Consider the following 27,153-nt stretch of genomic DNA (forward strand, 5'->3'; position numbering starts at 1 on the left):
TTTCTACTCCCCACCCCAACCTTTCTTCTTGGGCTCATTTTGAAGAATGGAAAAAGTTGATCTTGTCATTCTGGACTTACGAGTTGTGCACTCCTAAGGTTTGTGCCCTGAAATACAAGATAGGATTATTTGCCTGATAGGTGCATATACTTTTTTACAATCTGCTGTATAGTATATCTGTGCAAACTTTCCTATCTCCCAGTACCTGTTACCTTACAGTATTTACCAAAAAGGGTTTTTGATGCCAGTAGGGGCTGTTGTCTGTCTTTATATATATACACACACACATATGCACATTAGACCAGTGGTTCCCAAAGTTTTTTTGACTGGCAGCTCCCTTGACCTATTGGGCCACTGGCTGCGGCTCCCCATTAGAGCTTCTCCCCTCTGCAGCATGTTTTTAATAATTAGGATTCTATGGCTGTCCTGGTTGGCTTCTGCAGCTCCCTGGAGAGCCACGCTCATAGTTTGGGAACCATTTCATTAGACTGAGGAAGACCTCTGTAGTGGCGTGATCTCTTATTTATTTACCTATTTAAAAAAACAACAATTATATCTCACCTTTCCTAGAGGTTCAAATGGGACTTTTTATATCATCTCTTCACCCATCTGCTGAAGTAAACTGTAGTCTGTGAAAAGTATATGCTACAGTAAGGGCGCAATCCTAACCAACTTTCCAGCACTGACATAGCTGTGCCAATGTGGTGTGCACTGCATCCTGCAGTGGGGAGGTAGTCAAGGGGGCCTTCTCAAGCTAAGGGCATGTTTGTTACCTTACCTTGGGGGCTGCATTGCTGCTAAGTCAATGCTGGAAAGTTGGTTAGGATTATGCCCTAAATGTGTTAGCCTTTAAGATGCCAGAAGGCTATTTGTTGTTTTATCTACACTAGATTAATGTGGTTACCCTCTGGATATTGTACTATCAATTTATGTATAACTTGACAGAGGCAAGAAGAGTGTATACTCTTTGTCTTCCTTTGAACTGAAAACTTAGTGTTAAAATAAGCTGAGTTCAGCAGCAGCCTCTAATCTTTATGCAAATTTGAATTCTCTTTTATTATTTCCCCTCATTTGTTAGTTCTGCAAGACACAGGGAAGGAACAAGAGATATGCAGGCTGCTAAGAGCCGAATTATATCCAATTTTCCAGTGCTGGTGCAATTGTGCCAGTGGGGTGTGTGCTGCATCCTCTGGTGGAGGAGAAGTAACTGGGGCCTTCTTAAGATATGGGATCATGTGTTCCCTTTCCATGGGGCTGCATTGTGGCTACACCTAAGCTGGAAAGTTGGATAGGATTAAGCCCTAAGAGCCCAACTTTTAATCACTAAAAATTATGAGCAGGCTTCCACCCTCCCCCCCCCCTTCTCTCTAACCATCTCTCAGAGATATACCTGGGGTATATACAGAAACACTTTCCAAAAAGCAACTCCTGGAATGAAATCTGAGGTGACACATCAAAGAACTGGAGCATTCAGGCAGCAAACATTGAATCTTTCATTTGTGAAATTTGAGCAGTCCTAAACCAGTCATTTGTTAATATGAGGGCTGACAGCCCCTGTACAGGAATAGTCACATTCTGATGGACATATTGCTTTCTTAGACCACATTTTGCATCATCCACTCTGGCCCACTGGATAGGACCTTCTGAGGTAATTTCTGATGACTCAGTTATTGGCATCAAGGCTGGCTGATGTAATCTTGGTGAAAGTGGGGTGGGTCACTGCAATCTCTTGAGTAAGAACCTCAACACACTGATATCACAGTATGTTCCTCAGTCCACTTTTCACAAAAGTGAAACAATAACATTAGAACAGGGCTCCCACTACCCAAAAATCAAGCAGGTGGGTAACAACTAGTCTCCTTTCCCTGAGTACAGTGGGACATGCAGATAAAGTCTGACAACAGTACATGCTGATATCCTCTCTCCGAAATGAGCTCTTTGAGAGTTGCACAATCCACCTCAACTTGAAGGGGTGATCTAAACTATTCCCATACTGTAATCTTACACTTTTGTCCATGTAATGCACATAGTGTGGAAATTTTAAACACTGCATAAGACCAGGCTGTCCATCTGCTGCCATTCATCTGGGAAGCATGGCAGCTTCTCCCATTAGGAAGAGTCAGAGATGGGAATACCCAGCATGGCTTGACTAGACTCAAGTCAAGTTGCCAAGTGACTGCCCCCTCCCCCGCTTGACTTGAAAAGAGTCCTAAGGGGGGCACTTTCCAAGTCTCTGAGTCACTCCTTCCTTCCTATCAGAGATGGGAAAAGAGAGTCCAGTAGAATTTCCCCACTCCTGCTCTCTCATTAACCCTTTTCTGCCTCCCTGCTGCTCGCTGTTCAGAATTATGGCCCCATGAGGTTTTCCATGCTGCAAAAACAGTAAGCAAGCACCCCCAAACACAGGCGGACTTGAGTCAGCACACTTGGGGATGAGTGACAAATCGAGGGGGGGCTGACTCGAGTCTTTTTCAGAGCCTTCCATGAGTCACCAAGTCACCCAAAATCACGCATTTTCACAACTCAAGTCTGAGTCATCTGACTCAAGTTCCCAACACTGAGCAGAGTGAAGCAAATATGGTAGTTCAATGGTTCTCACTCATTTAGCACTGGGACCCACTTTTTAGAATGAGAATCTGTCAGGACCCACTGGAAGTGATATCATGACTGGAAGTGACATCAGCAGGCAGGAAAATTTTTCACAATCCTAGGCTGCAATCCTACCTACACTTACCCAGGAGTAAATCCCATTTGCTATCATTGTTAAAATATATGTAGTAGCTTGTTAAAAGTACAGGTCTGTAACACTTCCCCAAATGCAGTCACATACCATGGTAGCATCAAGTCAAATATATTAAAAATAAAATACTGAAATGAATGGGGACCCACCTGAAATTGGCTCATGACCCACCTAGTGGGTCCCGACCCACAGTTTGAGAAACACTGCCAAAGTCAATTATTTTGTTCATTATTTTACCACTATGGGGAGCATTTGGATTTTATAATGCACATACCAAATTACTTGTCAGGAACATTATTATGTCGACATGCATGGCAGTGATTAGAGAATTAATAATTTTATACCATTTTCACTACATAAGATACATTTATTCATCTCCACAACATCCCTGTAAGTAAGTTAAAGTGATGGTGGCTCATTGTCACAACAATGATTATTGTGCCTGACCAAGGATTTGCTGTGAGATCTAATCCCACAACTCTGTCCACTGCACCTCCACAGCCCTCAGGGACCAAGGAGGAGTTCATGAATTTATTAGAAGCAATTTGGTTTAATTAAGTTGCTATTTCACCTCTCTTACTGCACCCACCAAACCTGTTTCTCTGGCCAGTCAGAAAGTATGAACAAGACTTCCTGACAGAAAAGCAGGCAATCTCTGGCCTAGAGAGAAAGTGTGTGTTTAGCTCACTGTCTGTTTAGTTGTTGAATTGTTCTTGACAGATGTGGAAGTCATCAGTGCTTCTGCAGGTGCCACACAACTAATAGTCCACAGAATCTCAGAATTCTTTATCACATCTTTATCCTTCTGTGAAAGACAAGCCCGACCCACCCATGAGGCAGCATGAAATGGCTCTTTGAGCAGTTGGCTGGGGGAGGCAGAGACCTGGTGGAGGGGCACCCTCCACCTGCCTGCTATCTCTACAGTCCATCACCTCCTGGGCCACTGGCCCATTCCCCTCATCCTTGGAGCATGAGAGGGAGGAGGGTGGGGAAGGCTTGCTGTGGCTGCAATCCTAACCATGTTTTCCTGGGAGTAAGCCCCACTGAACAAAATAGGACTTACTTCTGAGTAGACCTGGTTAGGATTGTGCCCTGTATCTCCTACTCTGGTACTACTGCCAAAGACTGCAACAGTGGAGCTGGAGGAGGAGGTAGAAGCCACTAAGATCTTATTCCCATAGACTTGTCAAGTTAAGGACAGCAATTGGGAAGAAGACTGCCACCTCCCCCACCTCAATCCTTCAAGGCCAGGCATGGAAGATCCTTGGAGTGTCAGCATCCTTCCCACTCAGCCAGTTCTGAAGAAGCAACAGGTGTAGGATGCTAGAAGGTGTCCATAGTGATGAGGGACACCCATAACAGAGGATCATGGCCATGGCTGATGCTGACTCCACCTCCTCTTCTGCCTGACATGTCTTCAGAATTGGATGAACAGGGAGGGTCACATGAACAGAAGACATTTCATTGTTTTTTTCCCCAGTAACTCCCAGTTTGACCAGTGAGAGCAATAGGGAGAGCAAGAGAGAAAGAACCACTGCTAACTGCTAGGTGCTGTGCCCTTTTGGTTCTCCTTCCATCACAAAGAACTTAGAGTTGAGCCAACTCATTGGACTGTGAAGCCCACCCAATTTCCAAAAGTGGGAAACTTAAGAGCTCAGGTGCCCCCATCCAATCCCATAGGTAGTCTCGTTTAATGCTCTCAGGTTTTAAGAAGCAAGACCATACACTTTCTTTTGCACATTTGCCCTGGTCCAAAATTGGGAGTATATGATGCTTCAGGGCAGCCCACCGGCCTACTCAGCTAGGTGTGGGTGCAAGGTTAGTGCTGTATGGTTCTGAATTGAGCAGAGTAATTCAAGTACTGTAATTGCTACAACTATATTTACACCTCCAACAAACCTCCAGTAAAGACAAACAATACTTTCTCTAACCACTAGTGGTTTTGGTTGTGTACCTCCCTCCTTCCCTAATCCCTCTCACAATAATATTTCATAGGTACACTGTCCATTTTTTCTATTGTTGGCACATCCACAATTACTTTTGGGAAGGGGGTGGGAATTTATTATACCAAACATCTAATATGGACTTAGCTTTAATTAATGTGTTTATCTTTTTGGATGTTACAGTACTGTATTGTGGATGTGTTCAGACCCTTCCTCCAGTGAGTTTAAAGTCTGCCTTCACAATAGTCTTGTGAGGTAGAGGGTTAATAATCATTTGTCCAAAATTAACCAGTGAGCTCCATGGGTGACTGGGGATTTAGGGCTCAACATCTAACATTCCAGCACTGGTGAAGCCATAATGCAACCCCGAGGTAAGTGAACAAATATTCCCTTAATTTGTGGAGGCCTCTGTGACTGCCTCCCCACCACAGGATGAAGTGCATGCCCCATTGGCATGGCAGCACCAGCTCTGGTAAATTGGATAGGATTTGGCCTTTAAAGCCCAGGCCTGAGCTTCCTGAAGCCTGCTGGAGTAGGGGCTACCGCTGTATCTGGTAGCTGCCAGGAAGCAGCCAAAGGTCTCCATAGGGGAAGGGGACTTTTGTACCCTTCCCCCAAGGAAAGCCTCAAGCCCCACAATGGAGCTTCTCAAGGCTTCGCCAGCTATTTTGCCATCGCAGACTTGAGAGACTCTGCATCAGGCCTTCTGGCCTGACATGGAGTTTAGGATATGGCAGAGCAGAGCTCCACTGATCCTGCCCTCTCCCATTCTGGTTCCTCCCTCAACCCCGCCCCCTTTATTCCACCCTCCCATATAGTCCAAACACTGCACATCTTCTAAGTGGTCACACTTAGTGGTGGTGCATCCTCCTTTTGCCAGCTTTAGTCCTGGAGCCTGACTGGTGCAGGCCTAGTGCTGGCACTAGGACTCAGCACCTGCGCTGGGGCAATTTAGGATTGGGCCCTTAACCTGCCTTATCTCAGATCTCCTGACCCTTTCTCAGTAGCATAAGCACATTTGGTCTTTCACCCATTGCCAGAATGGTTGCAGGGCTCTCTTCCCACTTTCAAGCCTTGAAGGCATAAAACAGGAAGGTGGTCACTGAGCTGATGAGGGCAATCCATCATCTTTTCCTGAACTCGAATGTCCATTACAGGAAAATTGCACTGCAAGTATACTTGCACTCCATATACTCCCTGTTGTACACTTTAGTGTTCAGTTGCCACTGGAATATTGTCCCCAGTGCACAGAGAAGAGGGTTTCTGTACAAACATGACTTCTCTTCAATAATTTTTTAAAAAGAAACAAAACCATAGCTTGTAGTTTTTCTGCCTCTAGAAGAGGTGCTATAGTCCTGCACAGTGTGTTGTAGATTTTGAGAAGCTAACATTGTCACTGTTGTGTGTGACAATAAAAAGTGCACTCTTCACATTTGACACCTGTGCATGATTTTTTTGAGAGCAACCTACAGCACACTCTTATACAGGTCCAGACTATTTATACGTGGATTTTTAATACATAGATTTGAGTCAACATGAATGGCCCCTGTAAATGAGAAGGAATGTGCTTATCCCTGGAGAAGGGGAAAATGCATCCCTTTAAAATCAGTTTAAAAAACTGAACAGTCCTTTAACAATAGCTCCTTAATGAGGGGGGGCAGCTGACTGACCATCAATCCATCTCTCTCCAGGTACCCCCTCCCTTCCCCCTGAGCAAGTGAAAGAAAGGCAATCACTTTGCATTGGTGAAGGAAGGGTCTGAGTGAAGCTTCTTTCTCAGCACCCTGAGGGAGACTGATTGTCAGATTGTTGTCTTAATGACTATCTTAACATCACAAAGGTCAGCAAGGCTGTTTTTAAATCACTGGAGCAAAGGAATTTTGTTTTTTAAATTGATTTGCTATAGTTTGTTTTTTGCCATCCAAAAAACTTGGAATGGAAGTGCTTGGAATCGAACCCAAGAGAATAATGAGGCTCCACCTGTATATCTACTTAGTCTAAGTAGATATATAAGATATATAAATCTTATATTGAAGACATATAAGCCTTATATTGAAATCCAATAGAGTTCAATGGGACTTACTCCCAGGTAAGTGTGTGGGTTGCAGCCCTAGTTACCAAGTTTAGTACATATTTCAGACATTCTTTCACAGGGATTTGCCACCAGATTGAAGGCCAGCCCTGCCTCAGGGGGCAGTTATTGGGTGCCCATTAAAAGTTACCAAATTGTAAGTCATTTCATTTATACTCTTCTTATGACCCATGGGATGTCACTTGGATGTTCTCACACAGGCACAAAAATGTTCTTTTTAGGAAGCGAGGGCCCAATTCTATCCAACATTCCAGTGCTCGTGCAGCAGTCATGCAAACAGGGCATGCACTGTACCCTTAGTGGGGCAGTCATGGAGGCCTCTTCAAGGTAAGGGAACATTCTTTTCCTTACCACAGGTGCACTGGCACTGGAAAGTTGGATAGGATTGGAGTCTGAGGGGATAGGATTGGAGTCTGAGGGCCCAATCCTATCCAATTTTCCAGCACTGGTGTAGTCTCAATGCAACCCCAAGGTAAGAGAACAAATGTTCCCATATCTTAAGGAGGCCTCTGTGACTACCTCCCCATCACAGGATGTAGTGCATGCCCCACTGGCATGGCTGCACTGGCACTGGAAAATTGGATAGGATTGGGCCCAGACCTTAAAATAAGTAGACTTGGGGCCCAATCCTATCCAACTTTCCAGCCCTGGTGCAGCCACAATGAAGCCCCAAGGTAAGGGAACATATGTTCCCATACCTTAAGGAGGTCTCTATGACTGCCTCCCCACCACAGGATGCAGTGCACACCCCATTGGCACTGGAAAATTGGAAAGGCTTGGGCCCTTGGGTGCTGGACAACTGTGGGATTCTGAAGTGGTGTGAAAAGTTGTGAGGCTGATGAGAGAAGGCTGATGAGACATGCCTCCTGGTGTTTACCTATCACTGGGGTGGGACAGTGTGACTTTGAATACTGAGGAAGAAGAGGAGGAGGAGGGTGGTGGAAACAAACAAGAACTGGGCATTTCCTGGCTTGCCCCCAGGCCTCTTCTATGTGGTACTTTTCCACCGTGTTCCCCTCTTTCTTTTTCCTTCCTTCCTTCCTTCCTTCCTTCCTTCTGCCCCCTCCCTCTCCTCCTCTTCCTCTCCCTGCTTTTGTTGCCCGGGCTTGCTCCAGGCTGTGGACTTGTCTTGTTCTCGGCTCGGAGACGCATCACGTGCGTTAGTGACAGCCTGTCCCGGCGCGGCCCCGAGCACCGCTTGGCTCGCATTGGTGCTGCCTGCGCTGGAGTCCAGCCCCTCAGGATAGAGAGGGGGAGCCGGGCTGCGGGCGGGGCCAGGGCTGCCGCTGCCGATCAGCTGTTCGCAGGATTCTATCACAACAAAAGACTCCGTGGGGAGCCGGGCGCGCAGGAGCCGCTTCTCCCCGCATCTACCTCACTGTACCGCCGTCCTCCCGGCTCTCTCTGCCCCTGTGGCTGCAGACGGTGAGTGACGGGCGGCTGCCGCCTTCGGGTGGCCCTCCTGTGCTCGGCGCTGCACTTTGGTTGTGCTGTGCCCGGGCATGTTCTGCTTGATGATGCGCTGTGGGTGGCCAACCAGACTTGTTTGGAGCCCGATCCTAGGCATGTCTACTCAGGAGTAAGCCCATTATAGTCATTGGGGCTTGCTCCTAGGTAAGTGTGGATAGGGTTTTTTTGCAGCCTGGGTCTTCAGCACCCTTGCGGGAGGGCGTTGATCCTGAAAAACTGGATGGGGTGCCAGGGGATTTCTCCCATCAACTTAAGTCTCTCCCCCCCCCCCCCCCACTAGGCTGTGCGCAGGAGTAACAACAGGTAGAGCTCGTTGCCTGCCCTTTCCGTCCACAGACGGGGCAGTTTCAAAATTGTCTCTTTGCAAAATTGTATAGAAGAAAGAGGGAAACTACCGGATAGTGTGTAGCAAGGGTTACAGCTAGAATAACACCCTGCCACTTGATTAAGACCACAATCCTATCCATACTTACTTGGGAGTAAGCCTCATGGACTGTAATGGGACTTTCTTCTTTGTACACGTGCCTAGGATTGGGTTCTCAGAGTAATTTATGGGAGATCCCACTGTGAGCTTGGTCTGATGTCGCTCGAAGGAATCTTCTCATCACGCTACACACAAAAACCACTTGTGGCGTAGTTCTGTTAGTTCAGCTGCACGGTCCCGATCCTGGCCACGTTGTCTGGGAAGTGAATCCACCGAACTCGGTGAGTCTTACTTCCGAGCAGTCTGTTTCACACGTCGTGATCCGAGGTTCCGATCTTACAAAAAGCAGTTAAAACTGTAGTAAGTACTTACAGTAAGGAACTGTCGCATGCTCCCACTACTCTGAAGTAGCTCCATTGAGTTCAGTGCAATTGCATTAAAAAGTGCTGTGGGAATTGCCGCTGAGAAGAAGCCACCAAGGTGTTAACCTGAGTTAACTTGTAACCCGTTAAGAGCACACTTCTATGCTTGCCTACTTAGAAGTAAGTTCTATGATCTTCAGTGGGGCTTACTCTCAGGAAAGTGCATTGGATTGCAGCCTAAATTTAAAAAAACGGCAGGATGTTAAAATTGATGGAACAGACATTCTTAAAACTCATTTGGAAGTAAAGAAAGTCCCACTGATTGCAATGGCATTCTCTTCTCCCCCCCTCAAAAAAGTGATTTTGCAATCATTGCAATCCTGTATACGTTTCCTCCCAATAAATCCCAGAGTGTTCAGTGCGACTGACCCCCATGCAAGTGTGTATTTAGATTGGAGCCACGTTCTTAAAACAGCTTAAGGGAGTGTTCACACGATACACGTAAGCTTCACGTGGACCAGGGCGTCCTACTGTGTGTTTGCGCTGAGTAAAAGCCATGGGGACAAACTGTGTAACTAGAGAGACGGAAGCGTGTCTCGTTTCCTGGCCGCGGGCTGTGCCTCTAGACTGGGGAGAGCAACTGGTGGGCGCTACGCTCAAGTGGCGCCCCTGGAGTGCGGGGCGAAGGACATCCTCCAGGGGCCGGCATGGACAAAGAGCTTTGTGGCAGCAGCTTGTGGCTAGAGCCCAATCCTAGGCATGTCTACTCAGAAGTAAATCCCATTGTAGTCAATGGGGCTTACTCCCAGGTAAGTGTGGATAGGATTGCAGCCGGACAGCCCAAGCCTAGGCATGTCTCCTCAGAAGAAAGTCCTATTCTAGTTAATGGGGCTTACTCCCAGGTAAGTGGCTAGGATTGCAGCCTTAGTGGGACTGCTTCCTTTGTTTTGTTTCTGTCATCAACAACATCCTCTCCCCATAGCTCTGCTCCCAGTTTGACCCCCCTTTTGTCTCTGCCCCAGGAGGAGGGGAGTTGGCAGAGGAGGAGCTGGAGGGGTCTGATCCGCCCAAGGGGGCTGGAAGGTGTCGGGTTGCCTCTTCCTTTGCATATCCTGTTTTGTTGACAGAGCTGATGGGACCGCCTACCTTGACCTCCTCCTCTTCCTCCTCCTCCTGTAGCTTCTCAGGCAGATCCTCCACACTTTTTCTCCTTGAGCTGCATTCAGGTGCAAGTAACCAGGCCAGCGCCACCCAGGGAGGGATCACCCCAGATCAAAATAAACCACAGGCTGTGACTCATTGCCCTCTCTCAGAGCAGGGACAAGTCAGGTCATGGCATTCAGAGGTACCCACAAGCCCTGCAGAGGCCCCTTTCTGGGGCTGGGAAGTTTATAAAAGGGATGGAATGAATGAAGTCCTGTATGTTTGATCAAGCTGCACACTCTGGTAAGTGACAATAGATGCACATTCCCCAAACGTTGCTAGGGTGTGCTCTGATTTTTTTTTAAAGGGGGGGGGTTAATTTTAATATAATACAAAGGAATACCCAAAGTTTTCATATAGTTGTGCAACCCAGTGTTGGTTGTGTCAACTCCAGTGGTTACCAAACTTTTAGCACCAAGACCCACTTTTTTTAGAACAACACTATTGGGACCCACCTAGTTTACCAGACTTTTAAAAAAGATCTAGAAAGAAATAATTTTTATTTATTTATTTTAAAGTAATAATAACCAGAAAAAGACACTCAAAGTTTATATATATTTACACATGCCTGCAGACTGTAGGAACTCAGCTCCTTGCAGGGCAATTGGCAACTATCTTGCGAACTGCGGGAGCTGAGCTCTTTGCAGGGTAATTAGCAGCAGTAGTATCTGATTTTTCAGTAGCCTAAGGGCTGGAGGCCATTATCTGGTTCTTCTATCCTCCTTTTGGCAACCCACCAAAAATCAGGTTACAAGCCAGCAGTGGAGCCTGATCCACAGTTTGGGAACCACTGATCTACTCAGAAGTAAGTTCTGCTAGAGGGCAGTCCTATGCAAGTTTGCATAGTTTTGGACCAGAAACTTGTGCATGCTTACTTGAAAGCAAATCCAGTCAACTTCAGTGGGACTTACTCCCAAGTAAGTGTGCATAAGTTTGCAGCCTTCCTCAATCTTTTGTAAAGGCAACAGGCTTGAGGCAAAGGCTAACAAACTATTGTAGTAGGAACACTTAGGTCTACTTCATTGGACACATGGGCCAGTCACCAACAGCAACAAAGCTGCCTAAGGAGGACTGTACCACATCCTCCTTCAGAATCTGTCTACAAGCCCCTTTTCACATTGTTCCTGGCATAGAAGCCACTCTGCAAGTATAGGAGGACCCAGGCTTCCTAGGAGGTGGCAGTGCTGAAGCTCCTCCCAAGGCTTCTTTCCCAGAAGTAGAGTAAAGCTGGTGAGGGGAGGAGCATCATCTTTCAGATGCAGTCTGGGTTGTTTGATTCTCATGACTGGCTTGCTACCCATGTAATTTGGGAAGAAGAATTAAGATTGCACTCCTTCCTAATCAAATTTATCAGGGAATGAACACTGATCTTAGAATTTGCCTTTGAGTACACATTACTTCTTTGAAATGTTTGTATCCTGCACTTTCCATCTTGTGTATGGATGACTGTTAACCAGTAGAGACAATATATTTATCAATTGTATGCTTCGATATTTTAACTACAACAAAATAAAAACAAAGACAGTAAACAAGCAAAAGGTAAATGTAAGAATTCAGGGTCAGAGCTGGGAGTGTAAACAAAAACTGAGGCCAGTGGAGCAGAATCACAAACCAAATGTGTTTTCTCTGCTCTTAAACAACATTGACAGTGCTGTAACAATAATCACTTATACATTGGGAAGCAGGGCCTGAACGTTGTCCAGGCAGTCTTTATTCCTTTAACTACCTAGCAGATTATTAAAGCCAATAGTCTCTTAGGGAGAGCCACTGGAGAGGGCTCTTTCCTGGTTGGGACCTAGGTCAGTAGACCACTTCTTACTTTGATCCCTTTGAGACAGTAACTCCTCTTTCATATTTCACAAGTATTTTACACAAAAGTCTCTGGTCTTAGGCAACTGTTTGGGTGTGTTTTGCTTCACAAAGACAATTTCACATAATTTTCTGTGAAGTCTGACTCACTCGCTGCAATCTACAAACCACTTAATCTTGTGCAATCTCTGAGCATTCCCAGAGATTTCCAAGGGACTTCTGAGATGGCTTTGGACAGTGGAGTTGTGGGTGGAAACCTTAACATATTTGCTACACAGGACTAGAGGAAGTTTGTAGACTTGTTTACTTTTTTAAAATAATGGCTTGCCTGCTTTGGCAGTGGATTCATGCTTTTTTTCCCCCTTAGAAACTCACATAACTGAGGGCACAATCCTAATCAGGTCTACTCAGAAGTAAGTCCTATTTTGTTCAGTGGTGCTTACTCTCAGGATAGTGTGGTTAGGATTGCAGCCTGAGCCTTATTGAGGCTTGGACTACATATATGATAATAGTGTTCTGAAGTGGTAGAATGAACTGTGCTCATGAACAGCCCCTCCATAAGGCTGATTGCAAAGGCCACTGGGAGAAGTGGCAAACTTGGCCCTGCACCTTCCCACCACCTCCCCAGCCCATTACCTGCTTAGTTGCTGTTTGTTCTCTTCAGATTAAATTAGGATGTCAGTCATCAGCTCATGGCTTTACAACAGTTAGGCCAGGCTACTGTAATGCATTTTCCATGGGACTGCCCTTGAAGACTGTGACAACAAGAGAAACAGTCTTAAATGATTCCAACTAAGGCTCTTGAAATTATTCCAATTCATTTTGTGCCTCAGCTCTTTCTATAATTTTTATACAAACCCCTCAAATGTGAGATTTGAAAACATTTTGCATGCTCAAGGAGCAGCTCTGTCTTTGGATTAAAAAAAAAATCTCATGAGGAAAACCAAAGCTTGAAACACATTGGAATCATTGCAGAAATATCAGTCTGCACTATTTTCCCTTTTTGTTGTTGCTTCTCACTTATCTATTGGAGCCACCCCCTTGTGTTACTACATGACTCATTTTGAAGACTTCCTGGAAATCTCATCACAGCCTTGTGTGCCTGTTGAAATGTCGAGAGCCTATTACATCAGTTGCTGAGCATTTACACAGTCCTCATATTGACTTTGGGACACAATTCAGGGTGCTGTTTTAGGCCTAGGATGGACAGGGTAAGGCAATATGTGTGTGTAATATTCCTCAGGCTAAGGCTTTCCTTCAGCAAAGCAACGGTGGAAGAAGGATATGCATCTCCTGCTGGTAGCCTTCCCAGATGCAGCTGGGTGACCACTGGGAGGAGCTGCTTACTCGGATCCACCAGGGCTTCTCTTGTAGGCAGTGTTCTGTACACAGGAATGATTGGAAGATATAGGGTGAGATGGATACTCTCCAATCAAGTACAAGTTGCAAGGGAGATGGTGATCACACCACCCTAGGGAAGCTGGCCTTAAACTTCCCATGGATTGAGAGGTTGAAAAAACAAAATATAATGAATGTTTTCCTGAACAAACAAGTGTACCTGTGCCATGGTGTCCCTAGAACAGCAATTTCAAAACATGACATGCCACAAGAAATGAATGAAACAGAAGAGCTCTTGCAACTCCAAAGCACCCATCCACAAAGGAGATTGTCCAGTGCATCTTTGCAGTGCAGATATTTGCTTGGTGTGACCTTATCTCCTTTGTTACAGGAGGTTAATTCTGCAGTAACTTGGCACTGGGTACGATTCCATCAGTCAGTCACCCCTGATGCAGGGTTGTAGAATTGCCTGCCCTCAGGAGAGGCTGCCTACCGCATCTTATTTTAAATTATTTTTTGTGTGTAACATTGCCTTTGTGTATCTGGTTTTCAGAGAATTCTAGGGGCCTTCTTAGCATCAACATACATGGTTTTACGGAGTTGTGAGACTCTCTTGAAAGCAAAGGGCCAAACCTTGTACTAGATTGGAGCTGTAGCATTTGAATGCTAGTCATATTTTTCCCTTTTATAAAAAGCATCTGTGGGATGCACTTGTTTGGACTGTGACCATGGGAGATGGCAGTCCAACCTCTTCCACTGCACTGTGAACCTGATCCAAATCCCACATGCTATTCTTGGAGTACTGGCAATGGAGGAGGACACAAAAATTGTGACTAAGTTTGCTCCTCCCTGGCTGCTACTCATTTCAAGAGGTTGGTGATTTTAAGTTGGGGAATTGGTGTGAGAAGGGATTGTGCCCCTCCTCTCAGCAGTTTTTCCAAGAAGAAAATTCCATTTAGGCCATTCAAAACACAGAACTCAAACAAAATGTGTAGTTTGGTCTAAAGTCTGACTGTTGAAAGCAGATCTGCTTTTATTATTAAACCTGCACTTTTGAGCCCCCTAGTGGTAGCTGTGACATTTCTGATTTGTTTCATGGGATAGTGGTACAAGTCTAGCAGAAGAGTCCTGTGCATCTCCTTAAAAACACATATTTCAGCACAAGATTTTGTGGACTACGGTCCACTTCATCAAATGCAATAATTTGTGAAGTAGAGATTAGTAAGGAGCCCTCTTTGTACTGCTAGCCAGTCCTTGCTTTTCCAGTTGCAATGAGGAATTGCAGTGTTACCTCTTCATGGCAATAAATGCACTGTGTTTTGTGGTCACAGTAGGTCTGATTCCTTCCTCCCCCTTTCTCTTCTTTCTTGTGATCTGTTCTGTGTGCCTTTCAAAGATGGGAAAAATAGCACTAACAGCAGTCCTTACCTGTGATTGTTGTGCTACTGTTCTAATTCTTAATTCTTTACTGTGACAGTTTACCACAGACAGAATACAGGTAGGCAGTGGATGGGTGACAATATAACATGAAAACCTTCAGCTTTTCTAGTGGTTATATTAAAATTTTGGCATCAATACCCAAATCCTGATTGATGAGGCAAAGAAGCAATACTATCTGGGCTCTTCTAAAGTTGCAAGGTGATGCGTTCCCATTGTTCTTGGAGTGGGGTGTGTGTGGGGAGGGGTGAGGTGACACCTTAGAAAAATACAGCAATCTGGGTATCAAAAGTATGGGAAACATGGGCCTATGAGGTAAGGTGAGATTTAAATATTAAATGATCACGTTTAGTGAGCACTCAAAAACTATTTTCCATTGTGTTAAATCTTACAAGGCACCAATAAACAGCCCCATCCTATTGGGTCTTGCTGCGAGTGGAATGTCCTTTCTGCTGGCAGTGATTGCCAAAAAATGACTTTAAAGTGTGCTTTGGCAGTGCACTGAGTAGCATGCTGCCTGAGCACCAGCAAGAAGACTGGAGCCTTCTGACCTGCGACAAAGGACCGAAAAGGACCACCGAGGCAGTAAGATGGTGGGGGGGGGGGAAATGGGGGTAAGGAGGGGGATGGGGTGGGGAGGCTGTGAGGGGGGTTTGTCCAGTGGCTATTCATCAGCAACAGCCTCCTCACCACGTTTCTCTTCTCAGACTTGCACCAGCAATTTTGCTGGTGCAGGTCCAAGGCAACCCATTGAGGCATGGGAGGTTTACAAAGGGGAAAGGAGATTTAAATCCCTTTTTCCTTCTAAAGCTCCCCCACCCCCCACTGGCTGGATGCAGTGCATATCTTTTCAGTGGGGCTGCACCAGCAGGAGTGGGGTGGCAAGGATAGGATTGGGCTGCTAGCGGGGGCTTTTGAGAACTGTGGGTGTACCTTTCTGGCTCATCATGGGCACATGAATATTGTTTGTTGTTGTCTTAATTTTGAATCAGAGGTGCTAAATTTCACAATAGGTACAGGTGGGTGAAAATGTTGATAACAAAATAAAAACACATAACCGCTTTCTGCGCTTCTCATTTTTGTTAAAAACAAAAACAAAAAAAACAACTCCCCCAAAATCTGCAGAAATAAAAAACCAAAACCAATTTTATTTGGTTTTAATTTATTTTCTAAATGGGGGGGGGGGTTTGCATAAGTAATGACTGTGGCTTCATCTGCTGACACTATACCACCTATATCATCTTCCTAGTACACTTATAAAGCTATTGTAATTTATAATTGAAATGTAAATTTTGAATAAAAACACATAACACCACTTTCTTTACTTCTACCTTTGGAAAACACCAAAATCCATGAAAAATAAAACTGTTTCCACCCACCTTTAACAATAGCAACCCTGCCTTGGTATATAATCTGAGGTCTTTGCAGTGACAAGGGTGATAGCTTTTTTTGATCAGTTACTAAGCACCCATAAGGAAATTTGGCTCTGTGTCAGTCAATAACCCAACTTGGCAACTAAACCTACTTCTGCTGCCTTGCAGTGTGGAATGACTTCTTACAGAACAGTCATTGGTATATGGCATTTAGATTTTTTCTTCTTTTTTCTCCTTTTGTCTTTGCAGGTTATTGTAGCAACTGTTTACAAATCATGACTTCCCATGTTCTGTGCCTAAGCTGATAAAGTCTCAATGCACTTTAATCTTCTACCTGTGTCCTTGGCTAGTACATTGGGAGCCTGTACCTTGGATACGAAGAAGTACTAGCCAGGGACTTGTTATTGCCTTAGTCATGTTCCAGAGGTTGAATAATATGTTTGTGGGTGAAATCAATAACGTACCCAGCCCAGAACCAGAGTTCAGCGAAAAAGAAGAGGAGGAGGAATGGATTCTGGTGGACTTCATAGGTAAGATACCAACTAAATATAGTTTTGACAATAGGAAGCAACAGGGTGTCTTTATGTAGAGATGTGTTTCATGCCATGGATGTTCCAGGTTAATCATGACTTTAGAGGGAGAAAGTAATAAAACACAGCTTGTTTAAATTGGGGCAGGAGAGAGCAATTTAACATAATGTTTTTGGGCCATTGTAATCTCACAGTACTTGCTTTTGTACCGCCACACAATTCCCTCCCCAAACACTTGTAAGTGGCTGGTTATTCTTCTCCTGCTGCACTGTTGTTCAGCTAGTGTTGATTATAAACCCTACATTCTGGGGCAGGGTTTGTGGCCTAGTTTAGGTACTTGGGCTGAAAATCCTGATCCCTTGCTGGAAGAGCAGGTGTGCTTGCTCCCCCCTTCACTATGGAAAGATCTTTAGCCCAGGTAAACATCAGAAGTGGGATTGTATAATTCTTTTGCTAATCTTTACCCTGCTTATCACGTTGTTGGCCCTATACAAACAATTTTAGGAAATAGTAGTAAACAGTTGTGCATGGTGGTGTTACTGTATGTGTGTGAGAGACATCGTTCATCATCCTTAAATTATTTTTCCCCCTGTGATCTATTGATCATGGGCTGCTACAGTCAACCTTTTCTATCAACTAACTATTGTCTCTATGGCTGTCATAACTCCACACTAGATTCTTGCACTAGTTTCTCAATGGTTGAAGAAGAGGAGGAAGACGTTATTCCTGAAGTGTCGTCTGTTGACCATCCACCTGTCTTCTCTTGTCTACCTACTTCCTTGGAATGTTTGGCTGATGCCAGTGAGTCTTGCTTCATCCAATTTGACTCGTGCCCCATGGAAGAAAGCTGGTTTATTACGCCACCTCCATGTTTCACAGCAGGTGGACTGACCACTATCAAAGTGGAAACCAGTCCTTTGGAGAATCTTTTGATTGAACACCCTAGCATGTCTGTATATGCAGTCCATAATACCCACCACAGTCTCAACAAGACCAACTGTCAGGAGGAGGAAGAGGAGGAACCTCATGATGCAAGCAATTCTAGGTAACTTCTTGTATAGTTGAAGATAACAGCACAAAAATTGCTTCTTGGTTGCAATCCTATATACACTTTCCTGGGAGTAAGCCCCACCACATTCAGTGTGGCTTACTTCTGAATAAACATGCGTGGGACTACCCTGTTTGATGCTGCCAGCACTCACTGAGGGAAGCTACTAAGCCATATCTCTGCCTGCACCCTGCTCTTCAGGTATTTGTCACCTTTCCAACTATTAGCAGCTGTGTTTTGCCCACACTCATACATAGAGCAAGACAAATCCTAAGTGTTCCCCAAGCAGAGACACAGGCATTCCATGCTATAACTTGCTGCACAAGCAAGTGAATTCATGCAACTGACCCTTCTGACCAAAATAAGAGTGAAGAAGCCTTGGCATACTAGAATGGCCTGGGTTTTTATTCATATGAAGCTGCCTTTATAGTGATTCCTTTTGGTCCATCTAGCTCAGAATTGTCTATACTGAGTGGCAGTGGCTCTGTAGGGCTTCAGGAGGGGGGTCTTTCCCAGCCCTACTTGAAGATACCAGGCATTAAATCTGGGTCCTTCCGCATGCAAAACATATGCCTTAACACCAAGATGCAACACCTCATCTCTTTGTTGAGAGAACCAAAGTTCTTTGTTAGAGTGGAACAGACAAAACATGTTCCTCATATCTCTAATGAGAATGCAAATTCATTTTGCCACTGAATGACAGAGGAGTGCTGATTTTGGCTTCTGGTGTTTCCATACCAGAGTTTGTATTTGTGTGGCACAGTTGAGGAAAATGCAAATACACAGAGCACTGAAAATGCCAGACAAGTTAATTTGAAAAGGATACTTTCATTGCTTATCTAACTCCATGAAGAGGTCACAGGCTAGAGGAACATGCAAATAAATGCTTCAAGTGTATATACCAAGCCTATACATCTGTTCTGGGTGCTATGTGGATTGAAGGTGCCTGTGACTGCACTTGCCTGTGGAAACCTTCAGTTCCTTAATGACTTTGGTGCAGAGATAAAAAGTCCCATATTTCCTCCAGACCTCTCCCCTCAGGTTCAGGAGAAACTGCCTGGGAAGCCAGCAGTCAACACCCCTGGCATCCTATTCCAAACCTCTACCATTGTGTATGCTTCTCCCAACCTTGCTCACATACCTTGAGGGTCATTTCATGTCCCATTTGACTTCCACTTCCTTGAAGAGTTAACTTCTGTTCCAAGGATGGCCATACATGTTGTGGCTACCACAGCTTCCAAGGAAACCAGCAGCCTTGTATTCACAGTTTGGGTCACCCTTCAGGGAGAAAGGCAGGATAGAAATGTAGTAAATAAATAAATTTCTAGGACTTCTAAACCTTTTCCTGAGGGTACTTGCTTGCAACTAATCAATGGCCACACCATAACCTTGGTACTTGTTCTTTGAATTTTAGAATGGAATCCCAAAGTGAAAGAGGCCAACACATTCGTTGTTATATTGCAGCACTTGCTGCTCACTCAACCTTTCAGGAACAGACCAAGAGCTTTCGTCCTGCCCAGTGGATGAAAGAACACAACGAAAGACAATATCTGAACAGAAACTGCCTCCGTCGCCAAAACCTTGCCAGAGATTGCTACTCTCGGCAACTCAAGAACAATGGATTGTTTGTTCATCAGCCTTGCCAGCGTCAGTATAATTACTGAGGGCCTTTTTCACATTTTTGTTATTGTTGTTCAGAAATAATATTGGTTAACTGTTGCTTTTGGTTTTTCCTCCATGTGTAGATAATGAAGGCGAGATCAATCCTAGGCTGATGATCAGTTATTTTTACAAAATCACTAAGTGTTACATTAGTTTGTAAACCATGTTGATGTAATGGTGTATCACAGAATGCCTTTAAACTATTTTATCTGTGGCTCAAACATATCAGTACAGTAGCATTTGTGTGATTGTTTTTGTGTGGGGGTGTGTGACTTTTTAGAAACTTTATGATGTATGGATGGGTTTGTTTTTATACCGGTATTTTAAACCAAGACAAAGCAGGCAACTTGGAATCACGTTGTAGTCCAAATGCAGTTACAGAATTTCTCAGGGACAGCTATACACTTGCAGTGATCTGTGTATACTGTATGTCCTCTAGCATTCTAACATAGCCATTAAAATGTGATGGACTGGATGACTTTGAACTCCTTAGTAGGAGTAAATTCTGTGTGATGGTTGGGGAGGGAGAATTAGAGTTAGGTAACTTGATTCCCTCCCATCAACTTGTGTTACGCTCCACGTTTCAATGCGGTTTAGTGGATATACTGGTTTACTATATAAAGAAGGTAACACACAAAGTGTGAAGCAGCCTTGCAAGTGGGGACTAGTGTAGTATGGCAAACTCACTAGACCTAGAGAAGAATAAGAAATGTTCCATGCTTTGTAACTTATATGTGAAAGGCAACAACTATATGGACAACTGTTAAAAATGTCCCATGCAACAATCTCAAACCATAAAGGAAACCATTTGCTTAAAGACTTACAGTCCAATCCTAAGCTGCCCGGGGTGAGCGGCTGTAGCAGCTCCGAGAACAGCTCCTGCTGCATCCTGCGCACCTCAGCCTACCGTGTGTGGTGCTTCTGGAGAAGGGACTTTCGTTCCCTTCTCCCAGGTAATAGAAGCAGCCCTGTAATGGGGCTACTCGCTTTACCGCCGACCAAAAGGTTGGCGGTAAGGTAGAGGCATTCGTGTGGAAGTAAAGGCATTTGTGTAGGGCGCCGACCCCACATGAATTGCCTTGGATCCTGTGGAGCAGAGCTCCATGGAACCCACCTCCCCCCCTCCCCCAGCATGCCTCCTCCCCGCCCTCTCTCCACCCTCCACCTGCCTCCCCCCTCCCCGGAACGCCTCCTCCCTGCCCCTGCTTACTGTGCGCAGCAGAGGACAGGTGCCTGCCCAGTTCCAGCCCAGCAGTGGCCAGAGCTGGGCTAGCACATGCACTGGCCCGGCGGTAAGCCTCGCAGTCATGCCTTACAGCATGTTTGCAACAGTGCGCTGAGCTCAGGATTGGGCTCTTAGGGTATTAGAATGGATAGTAAAATTAGCATGGATAGTAAGGGTAAGGCTTCACTCCCCACATAGTTAAAAAAGGTGGACTTTTTTAAAGCAATGACTGGCTTTGTGTGTTTTTTAAAAGTTTAAAATAAACTTAAAAATGTAGGGCACAAAGCACAGAATATTTTTGTGCTGTCCTTCAGTTCTGGTAAGAAAATCAAAGTACATAAACCCTCATTTGCATGTGTAGCTCAGTTAGATAGAAAACATTACAATGAACATACCATATGACCTCAATCCCCTGAAGTTGTACTGTTGTACAAAGCATACCTGCCAAGCCTTATCCAATCTCCGTGTTTAAAAGAAGAAAGTCTTTAGGGAATGAAAGTTATTCTACTCATGTTCTTGCTTACACTAGACCTAAATTGGTAGCCTACTGTTACAGTTCTGAAGTGACTTAAATTCTGAGGTTACAAATATGTTTCCCCCCCCCCATCAGTACCAAGTTAATGGAAGCTGTAATTTTAAAGTCAGAATAACTAGAACTAAAAATGCCTGCTTTAATGGGTTCAAGTCTTGTTTATGGTCTAATTTTGCAAAAGTAGGTTCCACAGAGAACTGAAAAGCAATTTCAAATCCTAGGTGGCAACAACCTGTGGCTTCTTTCTCTCCATAAGCTTCCTTTTCAGGAATCTCAAAATGAAGGTCACCTTCCCCTCTTTCTTTGTGTGTGTGTTCTTGGTTAGCCAGCATTTGAAAAGATACACTTTTTCTATTTTATATCACCGGATAACGTCCTAGTGATGGAAGCATCTTTTAAAATAAACACAGGCTTGTTGCACGACAATGTGCTTCTCAGTTCTTAATATTGGAAATGACTTGTATATGCAGTCATTCCTCCTACAACATTACATCTGTCCTTTTAATTATTATCTTGCTTATTTATGTTACTAGCTCTGTTATGTGCCTGGAAGTCTTGGACTATTAGATTGGCTTTTCAAATGGGATGCATGTGTTGTGGATAGGTGTGATGTTTTATATAGATCTTTTTAAAAAATGTATTAACTTGTAAAAGTGGAGGCCTTGTGCTGTGTTGAACAGTGAATTCATTAGTTTTGCTGAAACTTAACTTTTTCACATGTATTGTCAACAAAACTGTGCCTTTTTAAGTGTTTGTACACAGCAGCCTTGAACTTGAAGACTTTTTTTTTTTTTTTAAAAAGGGACATTTCTTTTGGGATAAATACTGTACATTCATCAATGCATTTTCAATGGCAGCTTCTTGGTGGAGCAGTTTTTCTTTTTTACTTGTAGCAGTACCTTAGATATTCAAGGCTCTGTCACCCTGCTCCTAAAAGACGCATGTAGCTGTGACATCATTGAGGGGCTGTGCTCTGGAACCTATATCACCTGTTTAAGAAGGACAATGCAGAAGGCATGCCTTATGACACTGGCTGTGGTATTTAGTGCAATCCCCTTACAAAAGGCTATTGCAGAATATCAGCCATCTGCCAATGTAGCTGTTACTGCAGACCATTCACTCAGCTGAGTAGTCTGCAGATGTTCAGCATATTGTCTTGTTTCCTCTCTCCTATTGTATCTCTCTGCTCTGGTACCAGATCACAAGATAAAAACATCTTGGATTGAACCACTTCAGATTGCAGCTGGAGTATTCATATTTTGAGACACACACTTGTATGAAAGAAAGGTTCTAATTTAGCTGTCTCATGGGTATACTAGTTTTCTATCTGCAGAGAATGTTACTACATTACCTGCATAAGAGTGAGACTTTGATTAACCAGCAATGCTTGTTTTAAGAACTTGTGCAGATGGCAAAGGCACACAGAGTAGGGTGCTGGCTGATTACCTGCTCACTTCTGTGGAACTTGCTTCCTTAGAATTTCACCTAAGGCCAAACTTCAGTGTTTTTCCAGAAATCTTTATAAGACTGTTTTTCATGGCTTTGATTTTGGTTGGTCATAGGTTCACATTTTAGAACCTGAGATTTCAACATATAAAATTTCTACCTGGTTATACCTGGATACATGATAGTTTTAAGGTGTTGCTTGCCCCAGGGCTGTAGGCAGGCTAGAGACTTAAATTAACCCCAGTCCTGCCTACCTCTAAGCCATGACTGGGATTGCCTAGTGTGGTAGTATTAAGTGGCACTACTGTATTGGGTCAACCTTTGTAACCTCCTGAGAGCAGCAACATGTTGCATGTTGTGATGAGTTGTCACAGTGGGGAGGGTTGTATTCATACATTATTCTTTGTAGTGCAATAGCTTACAAGGTCATGCTTTAATGGTCTCCAAATAAATGGAACAAGGGATAAACCTAGCACCTTATCACCTTCAAAATAACAAAAATCTATATTGGCTTATAGATCACCTACAATTACTAACAGTCTCTGGTTCTTCTGTTTCATGTTGCAGCTTGAATCTCTGGAGAAACAGAATGAATCAATAAAAAGGCCTGTTAAAGAGACTTTCAGAATCTGGTCTTTTCTCTACACTTCAGTTAATAAAATTGTACCTTCTGAGGGCAATTCTGTTATACAAATGCTTTGTTTCTTTCACAACTACCACTTGCATAGTGCATTTCAGTGTTGAAAGCATTTCATGTATATGATTTCCACTATCCTTTTAGTACTTCTTGCTTTGTTTTTATTTCAGAAGTATACAAGCAAAATACAAGGTACATGTCACAAATTGTCAGTAACAGTTTACTATATGACTTGTAGCCCAATCCTATTTCCCCCTGCCCACTGCTGCAGCCGTGCCAAACTGGGTGCACTGTCTCCTGCAGGGGGAGTCAGAGCAGGAGGCTTTGGAGACGAAAGGTCATTTAAATCTCCTTACACCTCTAAGTTTCCTGCTCCAAAATGGGTCTTCTGAGCCCTGTGATAGTGATTTCACTAGCACAAGTTAGAGGAAAGAAAAGGTGCCACTGTCATGAGATCCATCCCCCCCCCCCCGCAGCCTATTTAAGCAGTTTACTTGTGAACAAGCAGATGCTATGGCTTCCTCATAAGGAAGCTGTTTGGCATATAAGGTGGCTATGCCATACCCTCAAAACTAGAACCAGTTGGGTAAAACCAAAGCCATTTTTGGATTCTGCATCCCAAATATACCCAAGAATAGGTCTAACTTTTAAGACAGCAAAATGTGTGTAGGCTCATGTTACAGATGAGAAGTGGAGTCATTGCTTGTCAAGATTGGAGCAGATGTGGAATTTAATAGAATAAATTTTTAAGAACAGAATATTTTCAAAACCCAACAGCATCCTGTCAACAGGGCTGGCTTTCCTGAATACATAGAAGCAACCTTGGGGGGCAGGGGAGGGATGATACATTTAATGGGGGTCCACTATGCTGCAAGAAGCATGTCATTCCAAGCCCTTGTGCTGCACTACATGAATACAAATACACATAGAAATTCCTGTAATCAGGGTGACCAGATATAATGGAGGACAGAGTGCCTATACCGTTAACTATTGTATAGAAGAGGGAATTTTGGCAGGTGTAGTTCAACACAGAAGGAGTTAAAAAGCTGCACTTAACAAAGTTCCCTCTTCTATACAGTAGTTAAAGGTATAGGCACTCTGTCCTCCATTGTATCTTGTCATCTTGCCTGTAATTCACTCTAACCCTCTATTGGTGCCATACAAACAATAACTGAAGCTTGAATCAGCAATTTCCATGATTCCATTTGAGGGCTAGTTATCCCTATTATATTATGGGTGAAATTTAAGCTCAAAGTATTGTTTACAAGGCCAATTTTGTCAGCATCTTTCAGCTGGAACAAAATCAGCTAATATACAGGAGAACCAATACAGTACCTATTATCACTTAACCGTAAAATCTTGCTATCTGACTGAGGGCACAATCCTATCCAATTTTCCAGCACTGGTGCAATTGTACCAATGGGGTGTGCGCTGCATCCTGTGGTGGAGGGGCAGTTACTAAGGCCTCCACATGGGAACATGTGTTCCTTTACCTGGGGGCTGCATTACGGCTGTACTGCTGCTGGAAAGTTGAATAGGATTGGGCCCTCAGGCTGCAATCCTATGTACTTAGTCTTGGGTGTAAGTGCCATCAAACACAATGGGACTTCTGCATAGACATGCATAGGATTGTGCTGTCAGTGTTGTTTCCTCCCATATGTCAGCATGACCCTATGCCAGTGTTTCTCAAACTCTGGGTGGGGACCCACTAGGTGGGTCATGAGCCAATTTCAGGTGGGTCCCTATTCATTTCAATATTTTATTTTTAATATATTAGATTTGATGTTCCCATGGTATGTGATTGCATTTGGGGAAATATTACACATCTGTACTTTTTAACAGGCTACTATGTATATGCTTTTAACTATGATAGTAAAAGGAACTTATTCCTGGGTAAGTGTGGATAGGATTGCAGCCTAGGATTGTTAAAATTTTCTTGCTTGATGATGTCGCTTCTGATCATGAGGTCATGACATCATTTTTGGTGGGTCCTGACAGATACTCTTTCTAAAAAGTGGGCAATGGTGCTAAAAGTGTGAGAACTACTGCCCTGTGCAATTCATTCAAATATTCTTTATTCCAATTTAAACAACGTGGATTATGATTTTATGGAATTGGGTAAGTGAATTAAAATAGCAAGAGAAAGGGATGGGTTATTCTGTAATAGAAGAAAGTATGTTTATGTAATTGTTTTAGGAGTTCAGAACATACTATCTCTCAATTGAATTACTGCAATTCTATATCTATCTATGGGCAAGTAAAGAAAATACTTGGCTACTGTTTTGCAGACATATGGATATGTTTTGTAGACATATTTAAAGCATAGATAGTATAGGAAAACATATCTTTTATTTTTCAACAGCATTGCTTTCCACAAATTCCAACTTAACATAGTCCTTTCTGCCCCACACAGTTGTACTGAATTATCTGGTGGGTATGTACATTCAAATAGGTAGCAATATGGCTTTGCACTGAGTTCTTGATTTGTTTGCTTCTGTTTTATTGAAGTATCTTTTCCATAGTATCTCAAGGGTTACAAAATCTTTTTATCTTCACTGCAGACTGTTAAGCTTGCTTACAGCTTCAGTTCAATACATACATGAGATGTTTCTTTCAGGAACCAGTAGTGAAACAGTTAGTGCTGATGACCATAAGTGCAATCCACACCATTCCAGGCTTAAATATGCCTCTTAACATATTAATCATAATATAGTTTGGCCCACAGACAACCATTTCTCATATTGTAATTTGCAGTAGTGCTCATTCAGCTGCATTGGTCTATATACTGATCAGCTGAAATGATTTCCCTGGCCACTTCGGAGAAGGTTTTCTAGAATCCATGGAAGCCCGGCCTGTAAGGTTGTATTGCACCATGCCACATGTTCCTATGCACAATTACTTTGGAGACTTCCTGTGTGCAGTGGGGCTTACTCCCAAATACATGTGCATAGGATTGCAGCATTACTTCCTTTGTTTTAACACATGGTTTACTGGGTTTACACTCTGGTGCCACAAAAGGCACTAGACACTTTTGATCATATAATGGGCAAATAGTACTGTACAGTATGATAGAATCTTGGTGTTTCTTAGTAGCTGCTATTAATATCATACATTAAGGAAAGACTGTAGACACTGAATTAAAAAGACCCAAAAAACAACATCTGAAGGTTATATCAGTGTTTTCTCACAGTGTACATTAAGGCTGCAATCCTATATACACTTACCTGAGAGTAAGCACTATTGAACACAAAGGGATTTACTTTTGAGTATCCATGTATAGGCTTGAACTTCAAATTTAAAAGGCACACATGCTTCTCTGATAACTTACTTGGTACTGCCAGATTTCAGAGGAAACATTGGGTGAAAACTTTTATTTCCTTGTCATTGAACCAAACCCCTTTTTGGCTGCCAAAGGAGCTCCATTTTCTTACTCCATCATGATCCCATATGGATGATCCCACTTCCATCCTGCACTGAATTTATCTGGATGCTGCCCTGCAAAGCATGGAGCCTTTTAATTAGGGTTACCAGATACAAAGAGGGACAGAGTGCCTATACCTTTAACTATTGTATAGAATAGGTAATTCTGGCAGGTGCAGCTTTTTAAACCCTTCCATGTTTAGCTGCACCTGCCAAAATCCCCTCTTCTAAACAATGGTTAAAGGTATAGGCACTCTGTCCCCCTTTGTATCTGGTAATGCTATTCTTAGTCCCTGTTGCTGCTAGGAAAATGTCCTACTGCTCGGTGGCTGGTTGGCCAGCCTCTCATCATTTAACATAAAACTGTGGCTACACACTGACACAGGTTGCAATCCTATATACACACTTTCCTGAGTGTAAGCCCCTTTCAAAGGCATCCAGGCCAGACACCATCACCACATC

The 27,153-nt window shown here is 43.7% G+C and overlaps 1 protein-coding gene across 1 annotated transcript; it reads left to right on the forward strand.

The window, feature by feature from the left end:
- The first annotated feature begins 8,077 nt into the window (after nt 1-8,077).
- Nucleotides 8,078-23,253, forward strand: TP53INP1 (tumor protein p53 inducible nuclear protein 1). Its single transcript, XM_066624239.1, has 4 exons — nt 8,078-8,200; nt 16,441-16,721; nt 17,397-17,766; nt 19,184-23,253. Exons 2-4 carry the CDS (start codon nt 16,607-16,609, stop codon nt 19,431-19,433), a joined length of 735 nt encoding a protein of 244 aa, XP_066480336.1. The 5' UTR covers nt 8,078-8,200; nt 16,441-16,606; the 3' UTR covers nt 19,434-23,253.
- Nucleotides 23,254-27,153: the final 3,900 nt, after the last annotated feature.

The sequence above is a fragment of the Tiliqua scincoides genome, chromosome 4 (genome assembly GCF_035046505.1).
Source record: "Tiliqua scincoides isolate rTilSci1 chromosome 4, rTilSci1.hap2, whole genome shotgun sequence".
NCBI lineage: Eukaryota > Metazoa > Chordata > Lepidosauria > Squamata > Scincidae > Tiliqua > Tiliqua scincoides.

Excerpts from the sequence above, each read along its gene's own strand:
- TP53INP1 (XM_066624239.1), top strand. The coding sequence starts at position 16,607 with ATGTTCCAGAGGTTGAATAATATGTTTGTGGGTGAAATCAATAACGTA. Across the intron at positions 16,722-17,396 it reads GATTCTGGTGGACTTCATAG|ATTCTTGCACTAGTTTCTCA; the intron begins GTAAGATACCAA and ends ACTCCACACTAG. Across the intron at positions 17,767-19,183 it reads CATGATGCAAGCAATTCTAG|AATGGAATCCCAAAGTGAAA; the intron begins GTAACTTCTTGT and ends TTTGAATTTTAG.